General features: G+C 46.3%; 1 protein-coding gene across 1 annotated transcript; it reads right to left on the bottom strand.

The window, feature by feature from the left end:
• LOC134443838 (wings apart-like protein homolog) lies at positions 1-25,571 on the bottom strand. The gene is made up of 13 exons (XM_063193382.1): positions 24,802-25,571; positions 23,764-24,179; positions 16,308-16,466; positions 15,327-15,493; positions 14,459-14,823; positions 13,043-13,371; positions 12,282-12,394; positions 9,008-9,097; positions 6,295-6,570; positions 5,181-5,317; positions 1,624-1,735; positions 207-437; positions 1-60 (listed from the first exon to the last, which is right to left on the bottom strand). The coding sequence occupies exons 2-13, from the start codon at positions 24,155-24,157 to the stop codon at positions 1-3; spliced, it is 2,433 nt and encodes an 810-aa protein (XP_063049452.1). The 5' UTR covers positions 24,158-24,179; positions 24,802-25,571.
• Between the last annotated feature and the right edge of the window lie 207 nt (positions 25,572-25,778).

Raw genomic sequence — 25,778 nt, 5'->3', positions numbered from 1 at the left:
CTAAAACTGTGCTTCCCCCACCATGATGTTCTCCAGATCCAGGTGCTTGTTGTGCACGGTCTTGAAGAAGAGGAGAGGAGAGGAGAGGAGCGGAAAGAGAAGAAAGGAGGAGAGGAGAGGAGAGGAGAGGAGAGGAGAGGAGAGGAGAGGAGAGGAGAGGAGAGGAGAGGAGGGGAGAGGAGAAGAGGAGAGAAGAGAAGACCCACCGTGATGTTCTCGAGGTCCAAGTGCTTGTTGTGTACGGTCTCGCACAGCTTGCGGATCTTCTCCTTGACCTTGGAGATCTCCTTGGCCGTCAGCTGGTCGTCCACCGGGCTGTTGTCCTGCTCCAGCTCCAGCAGCCGGATCATCAGCTCCAGACAGGCCCGGTCCAGATCCATATTCAACCGGTCCCGACTCAGGATGTACATCAGAGACGCCGTGCACAACGCCAGGTTCTGGAGGAGGAGATGGGGAGATGGGGAGAGGAGAGAGAGAGAGAGAGAGAGAGAGAGAGAGAGAGAGAGAGAGAGAGAGAGAGAGAGAGAGAGAGAGAGAGAGAGAGAGAGAAACAGCAGAGAGATAGAGGCAGAGAGAGAGAGCGAGAGAGAGGGGGGGAGAGAGGGGGAGAGAGAAAGGCAAAGAGAAAGAGAGAGTGAGAGAAAAGGAAACGACAGAGAGCGAGCGAGAGAGAGAGAGAGGGGGGGGGTGGAGCATAACAGAGATTGGAAAGGGGAGAGATAGATGAATAAAGAAATAGTGAAAAGGGAGAGAGCATAACAGGTCAGACAATTGAAAACCAAAATGGACAATATGGACAAACTTGGACAAAAGCAAGAATATGAAATAGAATAATATCAAAAGGGAGTAATGTGCCACATCGCATCATATGCATCTTGAAACACTACTGAAAGACACAACACTTAGACCGCCTCACTACTGTTCCCTATGCAGCCAACAGGTAAAAATGTGGAAGTACGTCTAACCAATAAAAGGAGGTAACACTCAACAATTTTCTACACTTTTCAACGTTTCATATACAAAATTACACTACTGAATCCAATGCAGAGAACTCTCTGGCAGAAGCTAACAGTCAAAGAGCTGCTAACGTACAAGACTGGAGACGACTGGAGGCAACAGAAGACTCACTCCAACACATCATTTACACTATACTTCCCTACTCTGGCCGATGGCAGAAGAAAGTCAGCCTGAACTTTTTTGAAATAAGAAAAACCCCAATGGTTATATTTTATTCTTCAAAACAAACTCTATGCCTGAGCCTGAATACCATCTCTGCCTCAGTTCCTCGAGGATTTCACAGAACTTTATTGCAATTGTTGCAGATAAAAATACCTGTTTTCGCAAGACATTTTCCACAAAAAAAAACTTGCTGTGAAAGTTGCTGTGGGTTTTTAGGCCTTTTTTGCAACAACATCGCATTTGGAAATGAAAATTGTGAATTCCTGAGGAGTCTCCGCCACCATCTTTGACACGAGTTCACTCACTGGGTACTGAGCAGTCATCGAGCATCTTGAAGACCTGTGTCACCTTCCCTCTGGCTGTAGCATGTGTGTGTGTGTGTGTGTGTGTGTGTGTGTGTGTGTGTGTGTGTGTGTGTGTGTGTGTGTGTGTGTGTGTACTCACCGGATGTTGTGGTGCGTCGCTGAGCATCTTGAAGACCTGTGCCACCTTCCCCCTGGCTCTCAAGTGCATCCGGAAGCCTGGCATAGCACACCTAGTGGCCAAACTGATGATACTGCAGGAGGGGAGGGGAGAGGAGAGGAGAGGAGAGGAAAGAGGAGAGGAAAGAGGAGAGGAGAGGAGAGGAGAGGAGGAGAGGAGAGGACGTTAAAACCACTGAAGTTCAAACCATGGATTTCGTGCATCTCTAATAGTTTGATACAAAATTGAGCAGCTTAACAATCACAGATAAAACGGATGAAGACCGGAAACTGTAATTAGAAAAAGCTCAGCACATAAAGGATGAACAAAGTTATGAAGGTATTGACTGTTAATAGAATTATGTGCGTACTTTGCCAAATGTATAAATGGGCCTTAATTCATGCTGCATAAGAGAGCCAGCGTCGTCATTTTTTGCTCAGAAATGTACACAAAAGCCCATCAATATCAATGTTAATAATGATATTAGAAAGAGCGGATTATCATATATGGGACTGTGTGTCTGTCCACATGACTTGCGTGTGCACGTGTATGTGTGTGTGTGCATGCTATTGCTATTAAAACAGTCTATCTGAAGGCTTCACGCCTTACATCATGAAATAGTTTCTTTGACCTCAGGCACAATATGTTGCACAACAGTGTGTGTGTGTGTGTGTGTGTGTGTGTGTGTGTGTGTGTGTGTGTGTGTGTGTGTGTGTGTGTGTGTGTGTGTGTGTGTGTGTGTGTGTGTGTGTGTGTGTGTGTGTGTGTGTACCCTGCTCTTCCTTCATCTCAGCTTAAAGCCATGAGCATAACCGTATGCAATTCCTCTTTGGCCTGAGGCAGAATGTGTTACATTGGTACCCATTAAGCCTGGGGTGTGTGTGGATGTGTGTGCGCGCACGTGTACGTGAGTGTGTGTTATCAATATAAGCTTGCTATTTCATGTGCATTTGCTGCAGCATTTCTATAAAGTTGTTAACTGGGCTGCTGTTCATTGTTCATGGTCATTAACGCGCACCGCAGCTGGCCCTTTAATTTATCCTCCACGGTGGTTTTGTTGATCGGTGGAGCAGCCTCGTGCAGATTGTTTTGACGTTTGAGTTCTTATTGCCATTTAAACCGCATTGTAAGAAGTTGTCGTCTCTCGTGAAGGACTTACAACGTACACCCGTCCCAAAATGTAAAATATGAAAGTTGTAAGGATTTTGGCCGGCACGATAAAAAAGTGAGCCGAGTGAAGAAGTGGAAGCTGGAAGCTGCCGATGTACGAGTTAGCACCATGAATTCCCAATATAGCATTTTGTAGCTACAGATAAGCGACACGTCTTCACAATGTTTTGCACCGCCGCCATAAACGCTGCCTTCAAGGCGACAAGAGGCAGTCAAGAATTGTAAGGGCACGAGACCGACGCAGGCGGTATCATGGCAAAGTTTGGCAAAACAGCCAGGAGTCAACACCGAGCAAGCAAGGTAGGCGACAGGCTAGATTCTACTGTAGTTGGAGAAGTTAGGTCCCGCTTGTCTGTATGTGAGCGTGAGTGAGTGAGAGAGCGAGAGAGAGGGAGAGAGCGCGCATCTGCTGTGGTGCCGCTTGTCTTCTGTGCTTTCCCAGCGAGTTTGTATCGTTCAAATGTATCTGTCCGCACAAAGCAAACGGGTAAAAGGACATGGAAGAGCCTTTTTCCCACCGTCTATTCCGTGCCCAGTGCTTTTTTTATCGTCCTGTTTGTTTTTGTGAGGGCTTTCACTTCACCATTTCGGCTCGTCTTTGAACTTGCATGAAACACTCCCCCGCTTGATATTCGAAGGGTTCGAATATTCGAATAGTTCGAATTCATGTGATTTTCCTGAGTGAATATTCGAATGTTATTTTAGAGCTATTTTGACAGCCTTGATTTACTTTCATGGAATGACTTGAGTTATAGGTAAATAGGTATGTGTCTGTAAAATGTATCTTAAAAAAAAATCTTCAATCTGTATCTTCAATTCAGCTAACAATGTCAGAAGAGAGAGAGAGAGAGGGAAAGAGAGATAACGAGAGCGGGAAAGAGAGGGGGGAAAAACAAGAGAGAGAGAGCGGGAAAGAGAGATAACGAGAGTGTGGAAGGGAGGGGGGAAAAACAAGAGAGCGGGAAAGAGAGATAACGAGAGTGTGGAAGGGAGGGGGGAAAAACAAGAGTGAAGAGAGAGAGCGGGAAAGAGAGATAACGAGAGTGTGGAAGGGAGGGGGGAAAAACAAGAGAGATAACGAGAGTGTGAAAGGGAGGGGGAAAACAAGAGAGATAACGAGAGCGTAAAAGGGAGGGGGGAAAACAAGAGAGATAACGAGAGCGTGAAAGGGAGGGGGGAAAACAAGAGAGATAACGAGAGCGTGAAAGGGAGGGGGGAAAACAAGAGAGATAACGAGAGCGTGAAAGGGAGGGGGGAAAAACAAAAGAGAGAGCGGGAAAGAGAGATAACGAGAGCGTGAAAGGGAGGGGGAAAAACAAGAGAGATAACGAGAGCGTGAAAGGGAGGGGGGAAAAACAAGAGAGAGAGAGGGAAAGAGAGATAACGAGAGCGGGAAAGAGAGATAACGAGAGTGTGGAAGGGAGGGGGGAAAAACAAGAGTGTGAAGGAATTTGGCAGCACAACATGAGAGTTGGAGCCCCTCCCACTAATTAACACCATACCCCATAGGGGGCCCATGGATACTGGAACTAGGCTGCTGTGTGTGTGCGTGTGTGTGTGTGTGCGTGCGTGTGCGTGCGTGCGTGGGTGTGCGTGTGCGTGTGCGCGTGGGTGTGTGCGTGCGTGCGTATATGCTCACCTAAGCTAAAAGCAACTTGAATATTTCATAAAGGCTGGCTGGCTGGCTTGCTGGGAGACGTCGATGCCATAATCATCCATATGCTGATTTTCTTTTTAATTGTTGTAAACAAAGGCAGTGTGTGTGTGTATGTGTGTGCCTGTGTGAGCGTTAAAGGCAGTGTGTGTGTGTGTGTGTGTGTGCCTGTGTGGGCGTGTAGCCAGCTGATCTGACTGTATTAATTGTAATTAGCAGAAAAGTGAGAGCCAGGGAACAGATACTGATTATAGATCCCGGATGAATGGATGGATGTGTGGATGTGTGTGTGTGTGTGTGCGCTTAAGGCATTGTGTGTTGGAGAGTGTGTGTGTGTGTGTGTGTGTGTGTGTGTGTGTGTGTGTGTGTGTGTGTGTGTGTGTGTGTGTGTGTGTGTGTGTGTGTGTGTGTGTGTGTGTGTGTGTGTGTGTGTGTGTACCTAAGGCATCGTGAATTGAGGTGTGTGTGTGTGTGTGTGTGTGTGTGTACCTAAGGCATCGTGTGTTGAGGTGTGTGTACCTAAGGCATCGTGTGTTGAGGTGTGTGTACCTAAGGCATCGTGTGTTGAGGTGTGTGTACCTAAGGCATCGTGTGTTGAGGTGTGTGTACCTAAGGCATCGTGTGTGTGTGTGTGTGTGTGTGTGTGTGTGTGTGTGTGTGTGTGTGTGTGTGTGTGTGTGTGTGTGTGTGTGTGTGTGTGTGTGTGTGTGTGTACCTAAGGCATCGTGTGTTGAGGGGTTGTCCGCTCTTCAGTCCCGTCTCCAGGTACTCGAAGTCGTCTGTGAACTCCTGATTCTCCCCAAACTCCACCACGTCATTAAAGTGCTTCACATGCTGAACCACTGTATACAGCTGGAGAGAGGGAGGGAGAGAGAGAGGGAGGGGGAGGGAGAGAGAGAGAGAGAGAGAGAGAGAGAGAGAGAGAGAGAGAGAGAGAGAAAGAGAGTGCGCGAGACAGAGCGAGAGCAAGAGAGATGTTTACTAAAGTCCTCTAGTGAACCTATTTCAATAATTTACTACAAAAACAAAGCAGGGCAGTACACTGAAACAGAAAAAAGTAACCACACCCACACTCTGATATTGGCAGCTCAGCATCTACATTGGGCAGCATGTTACAGTGAGCTGAATGTGCAGATCAGGGTTAGTCAATAGTGCAGCGGTGGGGTGTGTGTGTGTGTGTGTGTGTGTGTGTGTGTGTGTGTGTGTGTGTGTGCGTGCGTGCCAGTGTTAATCTCATTGGTCAGCCAGCCAACAGCAGTGTCATCGGGGGCTGCCTTCTACACCTCCCTCGATCCTCTCTCTTCACCGCTTTCTTCCTCTCTCCCTCCTTCTCTAACACTTTCCCCCTCCCTCCATCCTATATCTGCTCTAACTGCTTCCATCCCCCTCTCCCCAGTCATCCATCTACCTCCCTCAATCAATTCAATTTCTCTCTCTCCCCGAAACCCTCACCCCTCCACATCTCCAGGTCCGCTAAAAACGCTTCATTTCATGCGAATTTCTGAGAAAAAAAAAACATTTTGAAGACCAGAACTTACTGAACCAGTTTCTCTTATGTTGAACATTGTAGATGTAAAAGCTAAACTAACTGTTCGATATGATAGGAAAGTCATACTTCTACTGTGGTAGATGTACATGATATACACTGCCTGATGAAGGTCTAAGGACCGAAAGCTAGCACAAAAAAAGACCTGAATTGTGCGGAGTCTCCTTTTCGTACAGAAACTTCAACTGAATCCTGCAGCTTCTAAACAGATGAGCGGTGACCAATCACAACTTTAGTACATGATATATATATAAAAAATGCCATCTCCCAGAGTGCACCTCACCTCCTTGTGTTCCTTCCTGCATTTGAGTGCAGTGACGATGTCCTGATAGGGCTGTGTGGGGATGGTGTCCGACTTGATGAGCTTAGGGGGCGGCGGCGGTGCTTTGAAGACGTCGTCGTCCTTCTTCTTATGGGAGTTGGTGTCCTTCTCCTTGCTGCTAGTGCTAGTGCTGCTACTACTGCTGCTACTGCTGCTGCTTCCGCTGCCACCGCCACCGGTTTTGCTGCTACTGCTGCTACTGCTGCTGCTGCCACTGCCGGTGCTTCCCAAGGCAGCCTGCAAACAGGGAAGAGGGTCAGTAAGTCAAGTGATTCGGGAGGCAAATTATCGATCCATTCATTCATTCTTAGTTGATTGACCTTATCAATCGACTTATGATTAATTGACAAGCAGTCATTTGCACTCTGACATTTCACCTGGGTCTCTCACCAGTCCAGCTGATGATAAATTGATTTTTTTTAAATCGATTAACGAATTTATCGACTAAAGGGATGCATGACTTTTTGCATCGTCCCCACTGAACTCCTTTCGTTCTGAAACCCTGATGGTCTCCTAAAGGGGCAAGGAAACCATATGATTCCAGCTTGGAACCTTACTGCATACAGATTAATGAAGACACTCTTCAAACAGTCTCTTCCGCCGCAATCGTCTGGTGACGTTTCATTTTTCAACATATTTATAAGCAGCTTGCGCTGAAACAAGGCCAGCAAGCAGACTTGCGCTGCATGCAAACCCTCCAAACAGCAAATCGGTCTCCAACGGACCAGCTGAAGGGCCAACATTGTGGGAACACAGTTAATGCTCCCGAATAAAAAGTATTGTTTGTTCTGAGCAGGATGAAAAACTTAACAGATCAGTGGCTTAACATGAAAATCAAGGGACACTTTGAAGTAGGCATTAATAGAAATGAGAAAATAAAGTAAAAGTGCAGACCGGTTGGGGGACAGCTTGGGTACACACGTTTGTTTTGAATGGAGGAGATTGAACAGAGGGCAGAGAGATGAGCAAAAACAATAACGGCAAAGGCATACAGAGACAAAAACAAATAAACAAAACTATTTTTCATCATTGCCAACTTCCTGATGGTGCCTTGATCAAACAAAACAGGTCGAGGTTGGTGGTCTATCTCTGCAGACTGTCCTATTCATTTCTGTCCTCTGCAGCTTTAAACTGATTTCTCATCAAAACAAACAAACAACAAACACCCAAAACTTCCCCTTGCAAAGGTTTGGTGTTCTGCTCTGCTATTCCCATCATGCCACTGGTAGACTGGCCCCCTCTTCTGAACACGGGATATGTTACATGAGTGTTGACACAAGTCACAGCACAACACATGCCGTGGTGCAACAGAAGCCACAACATGTTTACAGACATGACGCACCTAAACCTAGTCTAATTTTAAACCTAGCCCTAATTTTAAACCATAACCCTAATTTTAAACCATAACCCTTGTTTGAGGGGTGTGCCTGAGAGGCACGCTGCCTTAGAGGCTCCGTAGAGGGTAAAAAACACAGAAACACGATGATCCCATTACCATTTCATCTCAACACATATTGATATGTTAAGCTCAGCTAGAGGGAGTCAATACTGCAGTTTCTATTCATACATTCTAGTTTCTAATTCATCTCGATGGGGTGTGAAGAATTGCCATTCATGTTTTGCACAGCTTTGACAAGGTAACGTTTTTTTTTTTTTTTTCTTAATCCGCACTGGTCTTTCATCCATTTTTACAGAGAAACTTTTTTTCACAACTTGAGAAACTTCTGAAGAAAGCCCCACAACAGTTCACCTAAGGTACACAAAACAGACAGATCGAAATGGAGAGACTTTGTTTCTGCCCTATGCGCCGAATGGCGTCATGGGTTAAGGAAAAGAACATAAAACATCTCCAGAAGTGGGACGACCCAAAGGGTTATCAGATAACATTTCTATTTCCCATCTGCATTCTGTGATGATTGTATAGTATAGAAGAATATGCACAGCAAAGCATACTGGAATTAAATCAATTAATTCCATTTGGTTATCTGCTGGGACCAAATTAAATTGAATGTAATCAAATGGCTCGAAATAACTTGTTTAATTGGAATTTCAACTTGATTTATTTCTGGGGCTGAAAGTGGAACAGTAAAACTGTAATTCTGCTCAAGCATGGTGCATGCCAGCTTCTGTTTGTGCGTGTAGGTGGGAAGATGCTAACACCTCTCCTATGNCTGCTAAAGAGAAAAAGAAAGAGAAAAAAAAAAAAGAGAGAGAGAGAGAGAGAGAGAGAGAGCGAGAGAGAGAGAGAGAGAGAGAGAGAGCAATAGAGATAGAGAAGGGGACAGGACAGGAGGAGCAGGCGTGAGGGAGAAGAGGGGGGGGGGTCCATATGGGAAAAGCTGGCACAGGAAGAGCTAAAAGATGGTGGCAACAGAGCAGAGAGGGTGTTAACTATTTAGGGACATGTTCAGTTGGCTGGGGCAACAGGACCACAACAAGCCAAGCTTCTGGATGCAAAAAGAAACGTGTGAACCACAACACAGTAAGATAGCTCTTGGGGATAGGAAAGTACAGCCTGTGCTCGTCTGTGTGTGTGTGTGTGTATGTCTCTGTGTGTGTGCGTGTGCGCCTGTGTGAGAGAGACTCACAGGGGCAGAGATAGAGAAAGTGTGTGTGTGTGTGTGTGTGTGTGTGTGTGTGTGTGTGTGTGTGTGTGTGTGTGTGTGTGTCTCACCGGTGCAGAGATGGTGCGTGTGGGGGCAGGAGGTTCCTCTGGCTCTGGCTGGTTCCAGTGTCTGGCGTTGTACACCGCCTTCGCAGGAGACTAAAACACACACAAACATTGACACCGACATTAGCAAATCAATTACAACACAGTTACTGAGTCACATCACAGGCTACATCTGAATCTTACGGTAGGCACTGCCTCCTTAGCAGTAGCTATCCCTCTGTGTCCTGGGGTGCATTTCTCGAAAGCACAGATGCTAAGTACGTTAGCTACTTTGTTGGTTGCGATGCCATTTCCCATTGGCAACTACCCAAGTTGCTAACAATTACACTTTTGAGAAATGCACCCTGGCCAGTAGTTTCTATGTAGAAAGCCAGTCAAAAGTAAGCACAATTCAGATTCGGATGCAAATCATCTATCTAGCTACAAACCTTTTATGTATTCACATCTGCAAGCTGTGTCATGGCCTTGCCATGTCATGTTTGTAATAATGTGCACTGCATTGTCCCTGCTAAATAAATATACTACAGCACAGTCATTTACATAACCTTTGAACCGCATCGGTTCCTGGGAGAGAGAAAGAAACAGGCAAAAAAGGACATAAAAGGTTCATCCTATCCAAAATGATGTGTGAGATGTGACCAGACAACTTCTCCTCTGAGCACCAAGAGGACATTTGGACGCTGCACTCGTTTTCTCACCCAAAATAAAATACTAATAAAAAAATAATAGGCATTAACAAAAGCAGCGACCACTGACCTCAACATTCAAAATCGAAACCTGATCTAAGTCTAACCAAGTAGTTTCCAAAAAATAGAAAAGGAAAAGAGGAGAAAACAAGGAACTTTCTCAAGGCCATCCGGCGAGTAGACGTTTAAAAAAGCAAATCAATACGGCGTTAAGAGAATCTGACTTGGGCCGGCTACACCATTGACCAGCCGCTCTATAGTAACCTTGGAGACAAAGGCAAAACATCCTGTCTCATGTAGACATGAGGAAGGAGAGAGAGAGAGAGAGAGAGAGAGAGAGACNTAGGGAGACAGGGAGAGGGAGAGAGAGGGAGAGACAGGGGACAGAGAGAGACAGAGAGAGAAGGAGGGAGAGGTTTGCAAACAGACAGGGTCAGCAAGAGGAAAGAAAGAGAGACAGATGTATGGACAGACAGGAAAGGGAAAGATAAATAAAGAGAGAGACATCGAGCAAGTGAGGGAGAAAGAGGAGAGGGAGAGAGAGAGAGAGAGAGAGAGAGAGAGAGAGAGAGAGAGAGAGTGAGAGAGAGACACGCACAGAGAGAGAGAGAGAGAGAGAGAGAGAGAGAGAGAGAAAGAGAAAGAGAAAGAGAAAGAGAAAGAGAAAGAGAGATAGAGATAGAGAGACAGAGAAAGACAAAGAGAAAGAGAGAGAGAAAGAGAAAGAGAAAGAGAAAGAGAGAGAGAGAGAGAGAGAGAGAGAGATAGTGATGGAGTGACAGAGGAATAGAGGGATAGAGACAGATTAAAAGATGTCTCCTCTCTCAGCAGAGGGCCTGGTACTGTATTGGTGCAGAGGCAGCGGAAGGCTGGTGAGTGTGTATGTGTGTGCATGTGTGTGTGTGCATGTGTGTGTGTGCATGTGTGCGTGCGTATGTGTTTGTGTGTGTGCATGTGTGCGTGTGTGTGTGTGCGCGCATGTGCGTGTGTTGGGGGGGAGATCTGGGCCAGCTCACAGCAGTCGCTGCCACTGAGCAACAGGGCAGGTTTTTTGGGGGCAGGCATATGCCAGGACGCCCGTAGACAAGATGAGGACCCAAACATATACAACCCCCCCCCAGTGAGACATCTCAACACACAGGCCAGCACTCAGCCACCCCGTGGGGGAAACAACCAGATCCCAAAAAATGTCGAAAGTGACATCAAACATGAGAGAGATGCCATCTCTCGCAACCAAAACCTCATTATTTATTTACCAGCTCAAGTTAGACTCTTGGCAGTCACGGAACCGAGAGGCAGTCTGCGTCTGAGAAACTTGGATGGTGTATTTTCTTCAGAACAAGAAAAACAACCCGACCTGGCTTAGAGGGGGCTTGCATCAGGGCTCTGGACTGTGCTGTAACAGATGCTGAATACTGAGCGCCTTCGATCAAACTGCGGTTGTGTTGAGCCAGTGGTTCCCAAACTTTTTCAGCGTGAACCCCCGTTTTGGACTTCAGAATATAGTCAGAATATTTTCGCTAAGAGGAATCGGCACGTCCTGCAGCACATTTTCAGTCTAGGTGATTGGTGGATTCGGAGCCAGAATACGAGATATGCTACTGGAAAGGCTAAGTTGTGCAGTGTCAAGTGAAAACGTCAAAAAGAAGTGGGTCCTAACTAATATAGTAATTTGTGCAACCTTAGAAATTATATTTGCCGTAAAACATTCTTAAATCTTTTCATGGGATCGAATCAAGGAGGTAGGTGGGTTTTTTTGGGGTTTTTTTTTTTTGCCGAGGTGTCTGATTTATACATTTATTTAAAAAAGAGAAAAACACGCTCATCTGCCTCAAATAGATAGGGTGCAGGATTAGCAAAATCACATGAAAACTGAAAGTAAAGTCCGCGACACCAAGCTCCCGTTTCTCTTATTTTAATGTGGCGTTTCGGGCAACATGGCCTTCATCAGATTCATGTCTTGGGAGCTTGGTGTCGCGGAGCTTTACTTTCGGTTTTCACGCGATTTATACATTTACAGGGGTGATGGTGAAAAAAAATCCTGAGCCTGAACTTTTTCCCCTGCTCTAACGACGACGACAAGATACTGCAGTGACGTAACGTAGGCCTATTTTGACACATTATTCAAACATTTAATAGTCTGTGTATGACCATTATTCAAGCCTGATAGTAGAAGAAAACTCTGAACCTGTAACACTTTGAGATAAGAATAACCTAATGGCTAATTATTATCAATGTTTTTATTTTTGCAAACTCGGTCAAGCCTGAAATCAGGCATGGAGCCTGAATACTATCAGCCCTGCATTTATCCATGAAGTGCTGAGGAAACATCGAGAAAAGTTGTGAGAGGTTGGAGGGAAAAGAAGAGAGCAGTTAGAGAGGGAGAGGACATGAGAGGAGAGGAGATGAAGACAGGAGAGGTGAGAGGAAGAGAGGAGAGGAGAGGAGAGGAGAGGAGAGGAGAGGAGAGGAGAGGAGAGGAGAGGAGAGGAGAGGAGAGGAGAGGAGAGGAGAGGAGATCGACGAGGGATTGGGAAAGGATCGACTATGTGGGGGAATCGTTAAAGGGGAGTCAATGCGGCTGCCTTCACCTTCTTGAAGATCTTGCGGCTGATGTCCTTGGACTTGTCAAACAGCTTGCCGTGCCGAGGCCTCTGCGTCTCCGAGCCGCCCGATCCGGAGTCGTCCGTGAACTCCAGGGAGTCTGAAGAGGAGGAGGAAGAGGAAGAGTAGGTAGAGGAGGATGAGGAGGACGAAGAGAAGGAGGAAGAAGAAGAGGAGGAGGAAGAGGCAAAAATGATTTAAAAAAAGAAAAAAGAGTTAAAATGCCAGTAAACAAGCCCTGAAGAACTTTCCAGAAGAGCAATACAAGCTACCAGTTTGTTTTTCACTCAAGAAAAATAAAAACAAGACAGCAATAGCTTTGGCTGAGATGTGTGGAGGTCAAAAACAAACCAATAAGTTTCATCAAGCCAATATGCCATGACGAAATAGAAATGGAGTAGGCTTTTGAAACATTTGTCAAAACATACCAAATAAATGATTAAAGTGCACTGCTAACATAAAAGATAAACAGACAAGAAAAACAAAAACAGAAAATAAATAGATAGACTTTTTTAAACATGCTATTATATTACAATAACATAACTATCCAAATCCACATCAAATAAAAATGAAACACGAAAAAACTTGTGCGTGGTCTGACCTGTATTGGTGTGTGCTGGTGTGTGTGTGTGTGTGTCTCCTGTACCGGTGTGTGTCGTGTGTGTGTGTCGTGTGTGTGTGTGTGTCGTGTGTGTGTGTGTGTGTGTGTGTGTGTCGTGTGTGTGTGTGTGTGTGTGCGTGTCCTGACCTGTGTTGGTGCTGGCTTGGCTCTCCTGTGAGTCGCTGGTGTGGGGGCTATCCACCCCACTGGATGACGCCCCTGCCCCCGCCGCACTGGCCGCCGCCGCTGCTGCTGCTGCCGCCGCCTTCCGGGCCTTCTTGCTGGCCTTGACCTCGTCGTCGTCGTCACTGTCGCTCTCGCTCAGCTCGTCGAAGCCGAAGTACTTGATCTTGTAGCTGGCGCTGCCGGAGGCGGTGGCCCCCTCGCCCTCCGACCCCTCCTGCCCCTCGCTCTCGTCGAACCCAAAGAACTCCAGCTTGGTCTCCTTCTTGGACTTGGACTGCGTGGGCCGGAACCTGTTGGGCAAATAATATTATTGGATTAGATGGGAGAGAGTGTAGAGTGGTTCTCAACCTTTTTTTTTGAAGAAATGCCTCCTTGGCCTCATCACAAGCCTCCCAACGCCCCCTTGACATTATAAGACTGACAGTGACATTAGCCGTTAGTATTCAAAAAATGAAATGGACTAATGCCCCCCAATGGCAACCAAGCACCGCCCCCGCTCAGCTGTCATTCTAGTTCATTTCTGGTATCCACTTTGTCGGGTGAACGCCCCTTTAGGAGACCTTCAGTTAGGAGACCTTCGGAGTCCTGAGGTTGAGAATAAATGGATTCCCCTTAGCGCTGTAGATGGCGGTAGCGCAACCCCTCGTGCAAACACCTCAAAAATAGAGGAAGAAGGAGGGGACAACACCCCCTTAGGAGACCCAATTTGAGCACACACACTTTTGCATTGGGTGGGCGGGTTTTGTTTTGAAGCCTCTTTATTACTTCATCCTCTTTGGAAATACTGTACGTAAGTAACAATCGGGTGCAACCAGTGCAGGGACTAAACATAAATGATCTTGGACCTGTAAGTGCGTTGGAAGATGGGGGAGATGTTTTACTGTATTATGGCTTTCAGGCCGACCAGAACGGAGCCGGTGTCGGTGCTCGCACCAGTTACGTTCGGCACTAAAGTGTTTGTCTGCGAACCGCCAGTGTTCATACCGGGCTCTGAACTTTTTTCGCACGTGACTGTGTTACCCGGATGAACCTGCTGACGACCACGCTGTCGTCACGGTTCGCAGAGAAAAACCTAGTATTTTGCGGTTCGCATTGCGAACCAATTTTCCGGTTCGCGAACGCAAATATCTGTGGCGTGAACACGACGGTCGGTTCGCGATTAGGTGCGGGAACGGGCTCCAGCACGGTTCTCAGTCGGCCTGAATGCGCTATTTGTGAGGCAGGCTCATCATAAAACAGAGTCCAAGCACTAGATTGCCGTGTGTGTGCGAAGTCCGTCCATCTCTGACTTTTTCTTGACGAACATGGTGCCATTGTTCCTTTGTGAGTGTGTTAGAATGTGTGTGTGTGTGTGTGTGTGTGTGTTCCCTCTCCTACCTGGTGGGCTTGGCAGGTGATGCGTCCGTCTTCCTCTTGAAGGTGCCCGCCTCTCCGATATCCACCACCGGGGCGGCGCTAGTGAGGTCGTCTGTGCGCTCGATGGTGTCCTGTATGGTCACGTTGCACACGGACACGCACGAGGGGTGCAGCACCGTGTAGTCCCGCACCCTGCCACGACCGGCGGGCTTCTGCTGCTGTGTGGTGCCACTGCCACTAGGCGGCGCCCCGGAGCCCCGTCCCACGCCGCTGCTGCTGGGGCCGGTGGTGGAGGATGTAGCGGCGGTGGTGGTGGAGGAGGAGGTGGATGATGCTGACGGGTGAGCGGGAGGCTGGCTATCCTTCTGGGGCGAGCCGTCGTCCCCCTAGTAATAACAATAATAATACATGTTATTCTTTTTTTTAAAAGATATTTTTTTTGGTCTTTTAGACTTTGAGTGCGTTACAATATGCGACCTTGCCTCCTCCACAATAGAATGCCTTTGCTGTGCTACTGTCCCAGAGAGTTGGAAAAAAATCTTCATAGAAGAAGTCACTCTTAACAGGTGTGTTAACCAATCCTGTCTGCATACTATCAGTGCTGCATTGCTTTCTAAACATAGGCTATTCAACACACTTTAAAAACACACTGAAAAGATATGGTCATAGTAGCCTACTAAAAAACATTTAGTTCATAATAATGGTGATTAATAAATGGTGATCTTAATTTTTCATACTGACATCCTTAAATTTGACTTGGTAGATCGCGGCGGACCATCAACTTCAAAAGCAGATCTCGGTTTAAAAAAAGGTTGGGCACCCCTGGGCTAGAGTGAAGAGGGGCGTTTCTCTACGCTTTGAAATTCGAGCTTAAGACAGAGTGAAGTACCTCTCCAGTGTCCTTGTGCCTCTTGGGCCTGTGGTAGACCCGGTTGGTGGTCGACTTGAGGAGGGGCAGCTGCTCGAAGTCCAGTGGTTCTGGTTCAGGTTCGGGGGCCGGCGGGGCCTCCTCCTGGGACAGTCCGCTGGGGCCCTCGCTCTCCAACGAGTCCTCACCTGCAGGGCAGCCATTTAAATCAGCTCTTAATTAATAACACATTTATTACAAATATGAAAGAATTGTGAACCTACACTTCGTCAGCACCTGGAATTGAAAGACAGTTGTCTATGCAAGCTGCAATTCAGGTCTGTTCAGTGTCTAATTTTGAGATCAAACTGAGGTTTGGACCTGGGACTGCACCATTCTGTGGCATTATACCAAAAATACTGAATCAAACCAAGATAGCGCAAAACACGCCCACTCAATGCAAAAGCGTGTGCTCAAGTTGGGTCTCCTAAGGGGGCGTTGTCCCCGACTTCTTCTTCTCTTTTTGAGGTGTTTGCGCTACCGCCATCTACAGCGCTAGGGGGACTTCATTGATTCTCAACCTCAGGACTCCGAAGGTCTCCTAACCGAAGGTCTCCTAAAGGGGCGTTCACCCGACATAAAGTGGATACCGGAAAAGAAACAAAATGACACTTCTTGTTAGATCCACCTTCTTTGATTATACCTTGCCATCATTCATATGAATGGTAGCAAAAATGTGCCATTACATTTAGCTGACACTTAGCGACAAAACCTCATTGGAGAAATGTGGGTTTAGATGGCTCTCGAGGGTAAAGGGACTTAGATCAGTGGTGGCTCGGGACCTGGGCTCTAAATGTATTCATTCATTTCATGAACCCTATTTAAGGTCCTTTTTAAACCTCGCACTTAATGGTCTGTCCTGTGCTGTCTGTTGTCTATATGCGTTTATGTGTTAATGCTGTCTTGCCGCACATTTATTTGACCCCTTTTGGGGGCAATTGATTCGAACCTTGACCTCCTCACCTGGTGACGATGATCTCTGGCTGCCCTCTGAGTTCCATCCGTCGGAGGTGTCCTTGGTAACGGTGGTCTTCAGGGTGGTGTAGGACGAGGTGGGCTTGGCGGTGGCGGCGGCGGATCTGGACCAGGCGCTAACCGTCACGCTCGTCTGCAGGGGCTTGTCTGTGTATGACGGATAAAAATGAAAAATGAAAATGAAAGATGTAATTCAGAAGATGTAGAAGTATACACATCCCACCTCTGCTGAGGCCAGGTGCAGGACAAAGGCGTTTCTGACAATATAAAGAGTAAATGTCCTCACACTGCAGCTCCGCTTTTAAGGTTTATTGAAGTCATGCACCGTTTCGACCCATTTAGAGTCCTCATCAGGCATGTTGAAAGGTTGCATGTCTTGAATAAACCGTAAAAGCGGAGGTGCAGTCTGCGGACTTCTAAAAATGGAAGTTAGCAGCATGTAATAAAACAAAAGCCAATAGCAGGGGGAAGTGATGGATGGCCTAAGCGGTGAGGATGACACGACCGCCAGATTGCAGGTTCACATCCACCAATAGTCACTAATGTGATTTGAGGTGCCACTTTAGAAACTGTACCATCCTTAAACAGAGGTCCCCAGGCGATGCTGCCTTCATGGCGGCCCCCTGCATGTGTGCGGAGTGGGGTTTAACATAGGTTGCATTCCAATATGCAGCCTTGCGTCCTCCACTTGGGCTTGTGGCCTCACGCTTAGCTGATGCCCCGCCTCCGTGGAGAAAACATTTAAGTTTCCCCGCTGTCAGCCTAGCCAATACAATTTTTGGGGGGACTATTCTTCATTTACCATCCTGCTTGAAAATGAGAAAATAACTACAATTGAGCTTTTGCGAGATGTTGAAATATAATGCTGTTGTCAGTGATGTCATCGCGACATATTACTTCCTGGTACGAGGCCACAAGCACAAGTGGAGGACGCAAGGTCGCATATTGGAACGCACTAATAGAGTTCATTTCCGTCTGGAAGCTGTGTGCTCTGATGTGGTGTGTTCTCTGTGGGGTTTAATACAGTGTCGACTTCCGTCTGTAATCCGTGTGTGCCCTGATGTGGTGTGCTCTGTATAATTATTTGGGATCAGGTGTTTACACACCTGACAGTACCTCGTCTGTAGGGATCTGTCTGCGCATGATAGGTCTGTGCACCAGGGTTAAAAATGGAAGACGGTATGTTATGCAAACAGCCCAGTAGCCATTACAGGCCTACAGTGGTGGACACTTGAGGATTATTTCTATCTGTCTCTCTCTCTCTCTCTCTACTGCCACTGCTTCCTACCCACTTCCTCCTCAAAGTGCCTTATGTAAGTCACTCCACTCTATTTCCGTACTCAGTGGCCGCTCCTACAGGGTTGGCAGAAGTCTGAAAAAATAATAAACTTCTGCTAAAATATAAGTATAATAGGATCTGGGCTACACTCGGACCTCAAGAAGGTTTAATCACAAGAGGCTGTTAGCTTCCTCTCAATGCACCCCTGAATGCATGGGTTCTAAATCTTTGTTTTCTCCTGACTGCGCGAAACTAACTGCGCACAACTCAACCTCCGATTGTTGGAAACCACTGTCGGTCAAAAAATTAGCTCACGTGGTTGGCTGCCAGTGTCTTGCCCCTCCTCACAACATCATGTTTACAAACACTGTGAACCCATGCATAGTGAATGTGAGGCGTATAGTGGTTGTGGTCCCTTGATCATAAATCAGGTTAATCTAGTTAGTATAACTGTTGTGAAAGTGAAAGCCCATTGGGAAACTCCAACTCCCATTGTCATTGTGACACAGCACTCCACAGCACACAAGTGAACACTGCACACTGCACACAACGAAATTGCATTTATGCCTCACCCGTGCAAGGGGGCAGCCCTCAGTGGCGCCCCATGGGGAGCAGTGCGGTGGGACGGTACCATGCTCAGGGTACCTCAGTCATGGAGGAGGATGGGGGAGAGCACTGGTTGATTACTCCCCCCACCAACCTCTGGGATGCAAGTCTGACGCCCTAACCGCTCACCCATGACTGTTAACATGATACCAGTATTTCAGGATTCCCTACACAGGCATTCAGGTTACAAACAAGTTTCCATGACATTAAGCTTACGCCTTCATCCAAAGCCAAAAGTTATTATCAGTACACTGTATTGGTTACAGCCCGTCGAGCAGTGTGGGGTTAGGTGCCTTGCCCAAGGGCACCTCAGCCATGCAGTGGAAGGATGGGATTTGAACCTACAACCCTCTAATCTGAAGCCAATCACTGGCCAGGGCTGCTACAACAGTAGTGTAGTGTGGTATAGTGGAGTGTATTGGAGTGCAGTGCAGTGCAGTGCGGCGTAGTGTGGTGTGGTGAAGTGTAGCGTGGCATAGTGTGGCTTAATATGGTGTAGTCTGTAGTGTAGTGTAGTGCAGTGCAGTGCAGTGCAGTGCAGTGCAGTATGGCGTAGTATGGTGTAGTCTGTAGTGTAGTGTAGTGCAGTGCAGTGCAGTGCAGTGTAGTATGGCGTAGTATGGTGTAGTCTGTAGTGTAGTGTAGTGCAGTGCAGTGTAGTGCAGTGTAGTATGGCGTAGTATGGTGTAGTGTAGTCTGTAGTGTAGTGTAGTGCAGTGCAGTGCAGTGTAGTATGGTGTAGTCTGTAGTGTAGTGTCAGGGCTCCAGAGTGCGACCAATTTGGTCGCATATGCGCCCATTTTTTTCAATGGTGCGCCTAAAAAATATTTTTAGGCGCACCGGTGCGACCAGCCATCAGTAGAACAAAATCAATTACCAAACAACCGTTTTTAATGGACATAAAATTAATAGTCATTCTAGTGGGCCATCATCACACAATAAAACGTGGCGATGCGGTCATTCCTTCAACCAGAGAACAGGCTTCAACTCCGCTGAACTACCGGTAGCTTTCTCCCCCTTCCTCGTCAGCCCAACGTTTCAGAATAGAATGTTCGACTTCGCTCAACTAGGCTATCCGAGTTCACATGTGCCAGCGAGTTTTGTGTTCTCAACCAGGCGAGTTTTGCAACGGACGAGAGAGTTACAATCACGGTAAAAACAGCAACATGACTTGAGGATATTTTAAACACGAGAGAGTCACAATCACGGGTAAAAACTAAATGGCTTGAGCGGATATTAAACATTGCCACACAAAAACGCAGACGGGTGCGGATAATTGCCCGTTTCAGCCGCGTGCAGAAGAGCTGGCCAAACAACAGGTGACGCGCTAGTCTGTCGGGACTTCTGTGAGAGTTTTTGATAGCGACTAGAACTAGGGCAGGCTACATACTGCCTATCAGTCGGCAAGGCATCGTTCACATTGAGACAGCACGAGAGAGAGGGAGAGAGAAAGAGAGAGAGAGAGTGAGCGAGCGAGCGCACTAGTGCTGCCGTGTCTGTTCGTAGCGCTTGCTAAGATACCACAATCATTATGCAGAGGGAGAGCGCTCAAAAACGGGGAAATAGACAAAACCCAATTCACCTCAGATTCCACTGTAAACATAGGCTAGGCTATTTGTGTCTAATGATAAAAATCATGACATTTTTAGCAAGGTTTGTTAAAAAAAATCTATCCATCCATCCATCCATCCATCCACCCATCCATCCATCCATCCATCTATCTTCATATTGTAACTCTGTGCTTGTGCCGTGTGCGTAGCCTTATTGCCGAAAAGGCTAGTATGTTGGTCTTACTAGTCAAACACATACTGACTAAAAGGCTATTAATTTGGTCTTTTCTACCAGCCAAACTGCTTGTAGCCAAGATGTGTTAGTTAGGTAGCCTACTGTCATGTCTTTTATAAGGAGCATTTGGAAGACTAGCCTATAGCACATGAAAGGCTCCAGGTCTTTTAAAATATAGCAACAATAATAATAATAATAATAATTATTATTCTATTATTGATGCTATTATTATTGCTATTGTTATTATTTTTAATTAATATTTTTTTAAAGCTGAGGTGCGTGTGTGTATGGGTGGTGAAAACATTTGGGTGCACCTAAATTTTGTGCAGGTGCACCTAAAAAAAATGTTTAGGCGCACCAGTGCAACCAGTGCAAAAAGTTAGTCTGGAGCCCTGAGTGTAGTGCAGTGCTGTGTAGTGCAGTGCAGTGTAGTATGGCGTAGTATGGTGTAGTCTGGTGTGGTGTAGTGTAGTGCAGTGCAGTGCAGTGCCCTGCTGCAACAGGACAGCAGCTGATGTACGAGGAGAGCCCGTCAGCAGGCTTTGTACGAGCCCGTCAGGAGCAGACAGCAGGCTCTGGCAGCCAGGCTATTCTGGGAGCAGGCCCACTTGCACCAGCACACCACACCACACCACACCAGACTAGAGCACAACTCAGGGCAGGGGAGCACTTCTGGAAACCACAGTTGCTAACTTCATTGGCTACTTTGTTGTTTTCAATGCAATTTCCCATTTGCAACTACCCAAGTTGCTAACTGGTCAACAACTACACTTTCGAGAGCACCGGACCACAACTGTGACCTGAGTGACCAGGGCAGGCAGCAAAACGGAGTTATCTGGGGGCCTATACTAAGAAGCATCAAGGCCCTTCATAGTTCAGGAGTAAACCAGGTTAAGTTAAGAGGTAAGCCATTTAATAGAAGAGCCTGGAGTCCTACTACACCTGAACCAGGGGTGGATTTCTCAAAGCCAAAGTTGCTTACTACATTAGCTACTTTGTTGTTTTCAATGCATTTTCCCATTGGCAACTACCGAAGTTGCTAACCAGATTTGTAGCATAGGCCCAGGGCAAGCGGCGAAGTGGAGCTATCTGATCACACAGGGCTCATCAGTTGAGTACACTTGCACTTGGTCATTGTGTGACTCCATTGAAGTTGAAAGTTGAGCGGAACTTTTGAATAGTTTGTCCTGTCCTGTCCTGCCTATTGTCATGTCGTGTCTGTTATATCTAGGTGTATATTGTACGTGTTAAATCTTTGTTTTTATCATGTCATAGGCAATACAGCCTGCCTGATGTGTACCTTACCTGCTGACAAAACATTCCCTATTGGGAATAATAAAGTTTCTAACTAACTAACTAACTAACTAACTACACCACAACAACACTAAGTCAATGCCAGCGTTTCCTTTGTTTTTTTTGTTTTCGTCGAATCAATCAATGGATAACACTGTGCACTACAATTACTATTCCTCAAGTACTAAAGGTTCTTTCTTGCATTATCTTCCCTATTCAGTCCTTTATACTATGTCTTGTCACACAGAGAGTAGTGATCCTTCTTGTGGGAAGGAATACCGTAAGCACCATTAAGAGGAGTCCTCTTTTAAACTGTCCCCAATTTATCCTCCGAAAAAAGAGGAACAGTTTGAATCGTCCCGAATGCCCCCATTTTCTTTTTCTTCCTCTCTCTCCCCACAGACGAGACCAGACAGATAGACAGCCTAGTTCAGCGATGTCTGGCAGTTTGGCAGGAGTTGAAGGATGTCCCTGCTGAACTAGGGACGGCCAAATGGCCCCTGAATCACTGCCCCTCCAGAGCCTAGTGTGCTGCTTAGCTGCTGTCAGACGGCCGACTGACTACTCCATATATCTAGGCCAGAGGTGTGACTCGGCAAACTCATCTGAGACTTTTGTTTTATGGACCTTATGAGAAGAGGGTAAAACGTTCGCGCCACCAGCATACATGTAAATGTCAGTTTAGACTCCTCCTTCAGTTGCAGGATACGTACTGTCAGCAGGGGGGGTAGCGGCAGATTACAGAGAATTCAGCCAGGGAGAAATAAACGTTGAGCGCTGCAAGGGGTCTTTTCAGCTCTAAAGAGGGGGCCGTGGTGGCTGTTTGGGTACGTAATCTGCTGACAGTACGTACGTGTGCGGTAACTGAAGGGTTAGTCTAAACCAGGCTTAAGTGTGGCAAGTCCTAGTGCACTGATCCATATATCTGGCCAGAGTGGTGACTTTGCAAACTCGTCTGAGACTTCTTTTTGTGGACCTTATGAGAAGAGGGTAAAACATGTGTGGCATGCCACCAGCATACATGCAAGAGTGGCAAGTCCTCTGTCCTATTCAAGAAAAAGTCTGTACACTGTAGCTCCGCTAGTTTGAGGTTTATTGATGTCATATAACGCAGGTCACGTACCTGATGAAAACCCTGTTGGGTTGAAACGTACGAGTTGAATAACTCTTTAGGCGCTACAGTGTGCATATTTCTACTTTTTCTATTGTCAGATACACCTTTGTCCTGCACCTGCCCTCAGCGAGGCGAGATGTGCTTCCTCTTACTCCTTTGTCTGTCTTGTTATTCATGATCACTGACCAATATGAGATGCACTGTGGTTTGCAAAGCAGTCTGCAAAACGATCTTAATTCATGCTCTGCGGGTAAATAAGTCTCTGACTTCTCAACAGTGAAGAAAGGCTGAATGACATAGATAGGTTTCCCCGTTTACAAACATTCACACTGCGATGAAGGGCAAGATGCTAAGCAGCCAACCATGTGAGTGCATTTTTTTTTTAGAGACAGCAGTTTCCAACAATCAGAGTTTGCAAAGGGACCCCTAGCTCTGCACGCAGGCAGGAATGTTTACAAACAGGAACAAGACATCCTAAATCAAACCAAAATGTAAAGCGGTACATGTCTAAACGCTAAATGAAATCAGCTGAATGAAACCCAAGGAAAAGTGTTCTTGCTTTGTCTCACAATGTTACTACTAAACCCAATTGCGAGTCACTCCAGCTTTGAAGTAGCCTACTTTACAAGTCATCAGCAATTTGAACTTGAACTTAACTTTAGTCAAGCTCACGAGCCCCAGCTTGGTACTAACAGAGATGAGAGTGTTTGGAGGTAGGGTGCGCACATCCACAGGTAGTTGTCCAGGTGCCAGACAAAAAGTAGTAGGTAGTGTGATGAAGCGGTCTGCACACTGTGTATTAACTCCAAAAATACTTTATTTCATTTTAACATACGGCAAGGTTTCGATCCAACAGAGGGATCTTCCTCAGCCTTTTTGCCTGAGGAAGATCCCTCTGTTGGATCGAAACGTTGCCGTATGTTAAAAAGGAAATAAAGTATTTTTGGAGTTAATACACATTGTGCAGACCGCTTCATCACACCACTAACAGAGATGAAAAAACAGGAGGCTGTACTAAGAATGTGGTTGTGTGATAAACCAGGTTTACACATCTAACCTACAGGAAGTGATAAACTTGCTAAGAGACATTCCTGCGGGCATCATTTAGTTAAGAAAATGGGGACTACAGGCTCTTCTATTACATGATTTACCTCTGCCACGTCGATGTTAACTTTACCTGGTTTACAACTGAACCAGTATACCCCTCAGGTCTGCGCCGCTCATACTTTGAAGGAGCCTACTTTTAAAAGCAATTTGAAATTTCAACTTGAACTTAACTGCAGTCAAGCTCTTGGGAACCAGCTAGGTACTAACAGGAGATGGAAAATAAAAACAGGTCTGCCCAGACATCCGCTCATACACCTCACCTGCTCTGGAGGCCGACAAGTCTGATGATGCCGATGGTGCACTCTTCATCACCACAGACGTCTTGGGCTGAGACTGCTGGGTGGCTGCTGCTGGCTGGCTCTCCGGCTGAGCAGCAGCTTTAGTGGTGGTGGAGGAGGACGTTTTGGACTCGTCATCGCTGTCAAAGCCAAAGGGGTCGTCTGAGTTGTCGTCCTCCTCCAGCCTGGGCCTCTTGGGTGGCTCTGGTACCTCTTGCTGTTTGACGATGGGCCGCTTGGAAGACAGCTGCGCCTTGTAGGTAGTCTCCCCCCATTTCGTGCTTATAGTGGCCTTTTTGTTCGAAAAGACCTCGTCGAACTTGGTGTTAGCTTCGCCACCCTTACGACTGTAGGTTTTACCAAATCGGGATGTCATGTTGAAGTCTGTTACATATTCTCTGCAAAAACAACATGACATAACATGAATGTGACGCCACCAACATTAGCCAAAACAATAATGGCATTGATAATAAGTCCCTTGTCTTTTACGTTCACGAGAGTACGGGCATTTTCCAAACAAAATGAGTTGGAGGTACTTTATAGAATGTAAACAATATGACATCCCCATGTTAAACGACAGATGACTAGAAATACTTTGAACACCATACACAGAAGCTTGCTAGCGCGACCGATAGCTATCCAAGAACATAGCCCTTTTCGATATATGAGGCGTTTCCACACATTACAATCCAACTCGTTCATAATAAACAGCAAAGACCAAAATACTGATGGAAACAACCGAAACATGCACGGAGTTGGGCCTGACAGCTGTGACTAGCTGGCTAACTTGTTAGCTAGCTTAGTTAGCCACCAGGCTAATGTTTATCTCGGCGTGTTAGCATTTACTGTTTACATTTCACAAACTAGCTGAATACTATCAGCAAGAAAATAATAGCTTACGAAGGGAGATGGTTTCCCCTACTTCCATGAGCATTAAATCAAAACTACCACAGAAAACCCGCCTCTGATCACGCTTTATCTGATCTTGGCGCCCGAGAAGGCCATAGCTTACACACTCACCACTATCAACTCCGACGAAGCCGCTTCTCTCCACTGACTCCCGGCTAGGCCTCCGTCCTCGATGCAGTGTCACAAAACAAGAGTTAAACTCAGTCCAGCGAGAGAAGAAAATCCAGTATGGTACTATCCCACAACGCCTACAAAGTTCAACTGTATGATTAATATTTGTTGGCCAAGATCAGCTGTTTTAATTGATATTTGTAAGTTGAAGTCTAAACCGACTGGATTCTTGTGCGCCAATGACTGCCATTAAAAATCTCCCCTCCCTCACCTCTCCGTTGCCATTTCCGTCACATCGAGAGAGCGCGCACACTATCCAATAACCTTGAAGGATATTGAGTGTATCTTCAACAACGGTGTATGCCATTGGGTAATTCATAAATATCGCAGGGACTACAGAGGAAACCCTATCGACATAGGTCTATTTCAGTTCAGCCCCAAGTTACGTATCTAGAGCTGGTGGATCAGAAAATATGAGTTTGTTTGAGTTACAGTAATTTCTATGCAAGACTCCCATAAATACATGGAAATATTGGCATACCAGACCATCATTGGTGTGGGTTCTTTATCTGCGCAGGCCTACCATTCAAATACCAGTTGCCTATATTCATGACTTTCATGCTTTGGGCTAGAGTTCTGCACGTCGATGCGAGTTCTGATATGCAACAAGTCCTGAACATAGGCCCAATATGCTTCGCACGGAGCCGTTATGCATGAAAAATCATCAGTAAGAATGCAAAAACAGACCCCTGTCCTGGTAGAATAGAGTTGTAGGCTATAATGTATTGATTCAGAGGGAAATTAATTTGAAATAAATGTAAATTAATTGAATTATGGTAAACTCATGCAATGTGCATGGCTCAATCATTAAAAAATGATAATTGAAAGAAATTATGATCTGCAAGTTCATTTGATAAAATACAAGGTCTATGCAACATGCACCACAAATCAGCCGTCATTGGCCTGATGGTCCTGCC

The sequence above is a fragment of the Engraulis encrasicolus genome, unplaced genomic scaffold, assembly GCF_034702125.1.
Source record: "Engraulis encrasicolus isolate BLACKSEA-1 unplaced genomic scaffold, IST_EnEncr_1.0 scaffold_371_np1212, whole genome shotgun sequence".
Lineage (NCBI taxonomy): Eukaryota > Metazoa > Chordata > Actinopteri > Clupeiformes > Engraulidae > Engraulis > Engraulis encrasicolus.
This window is presented reverse-complemented; position numbering and strand designations above follow the sequence as displayed.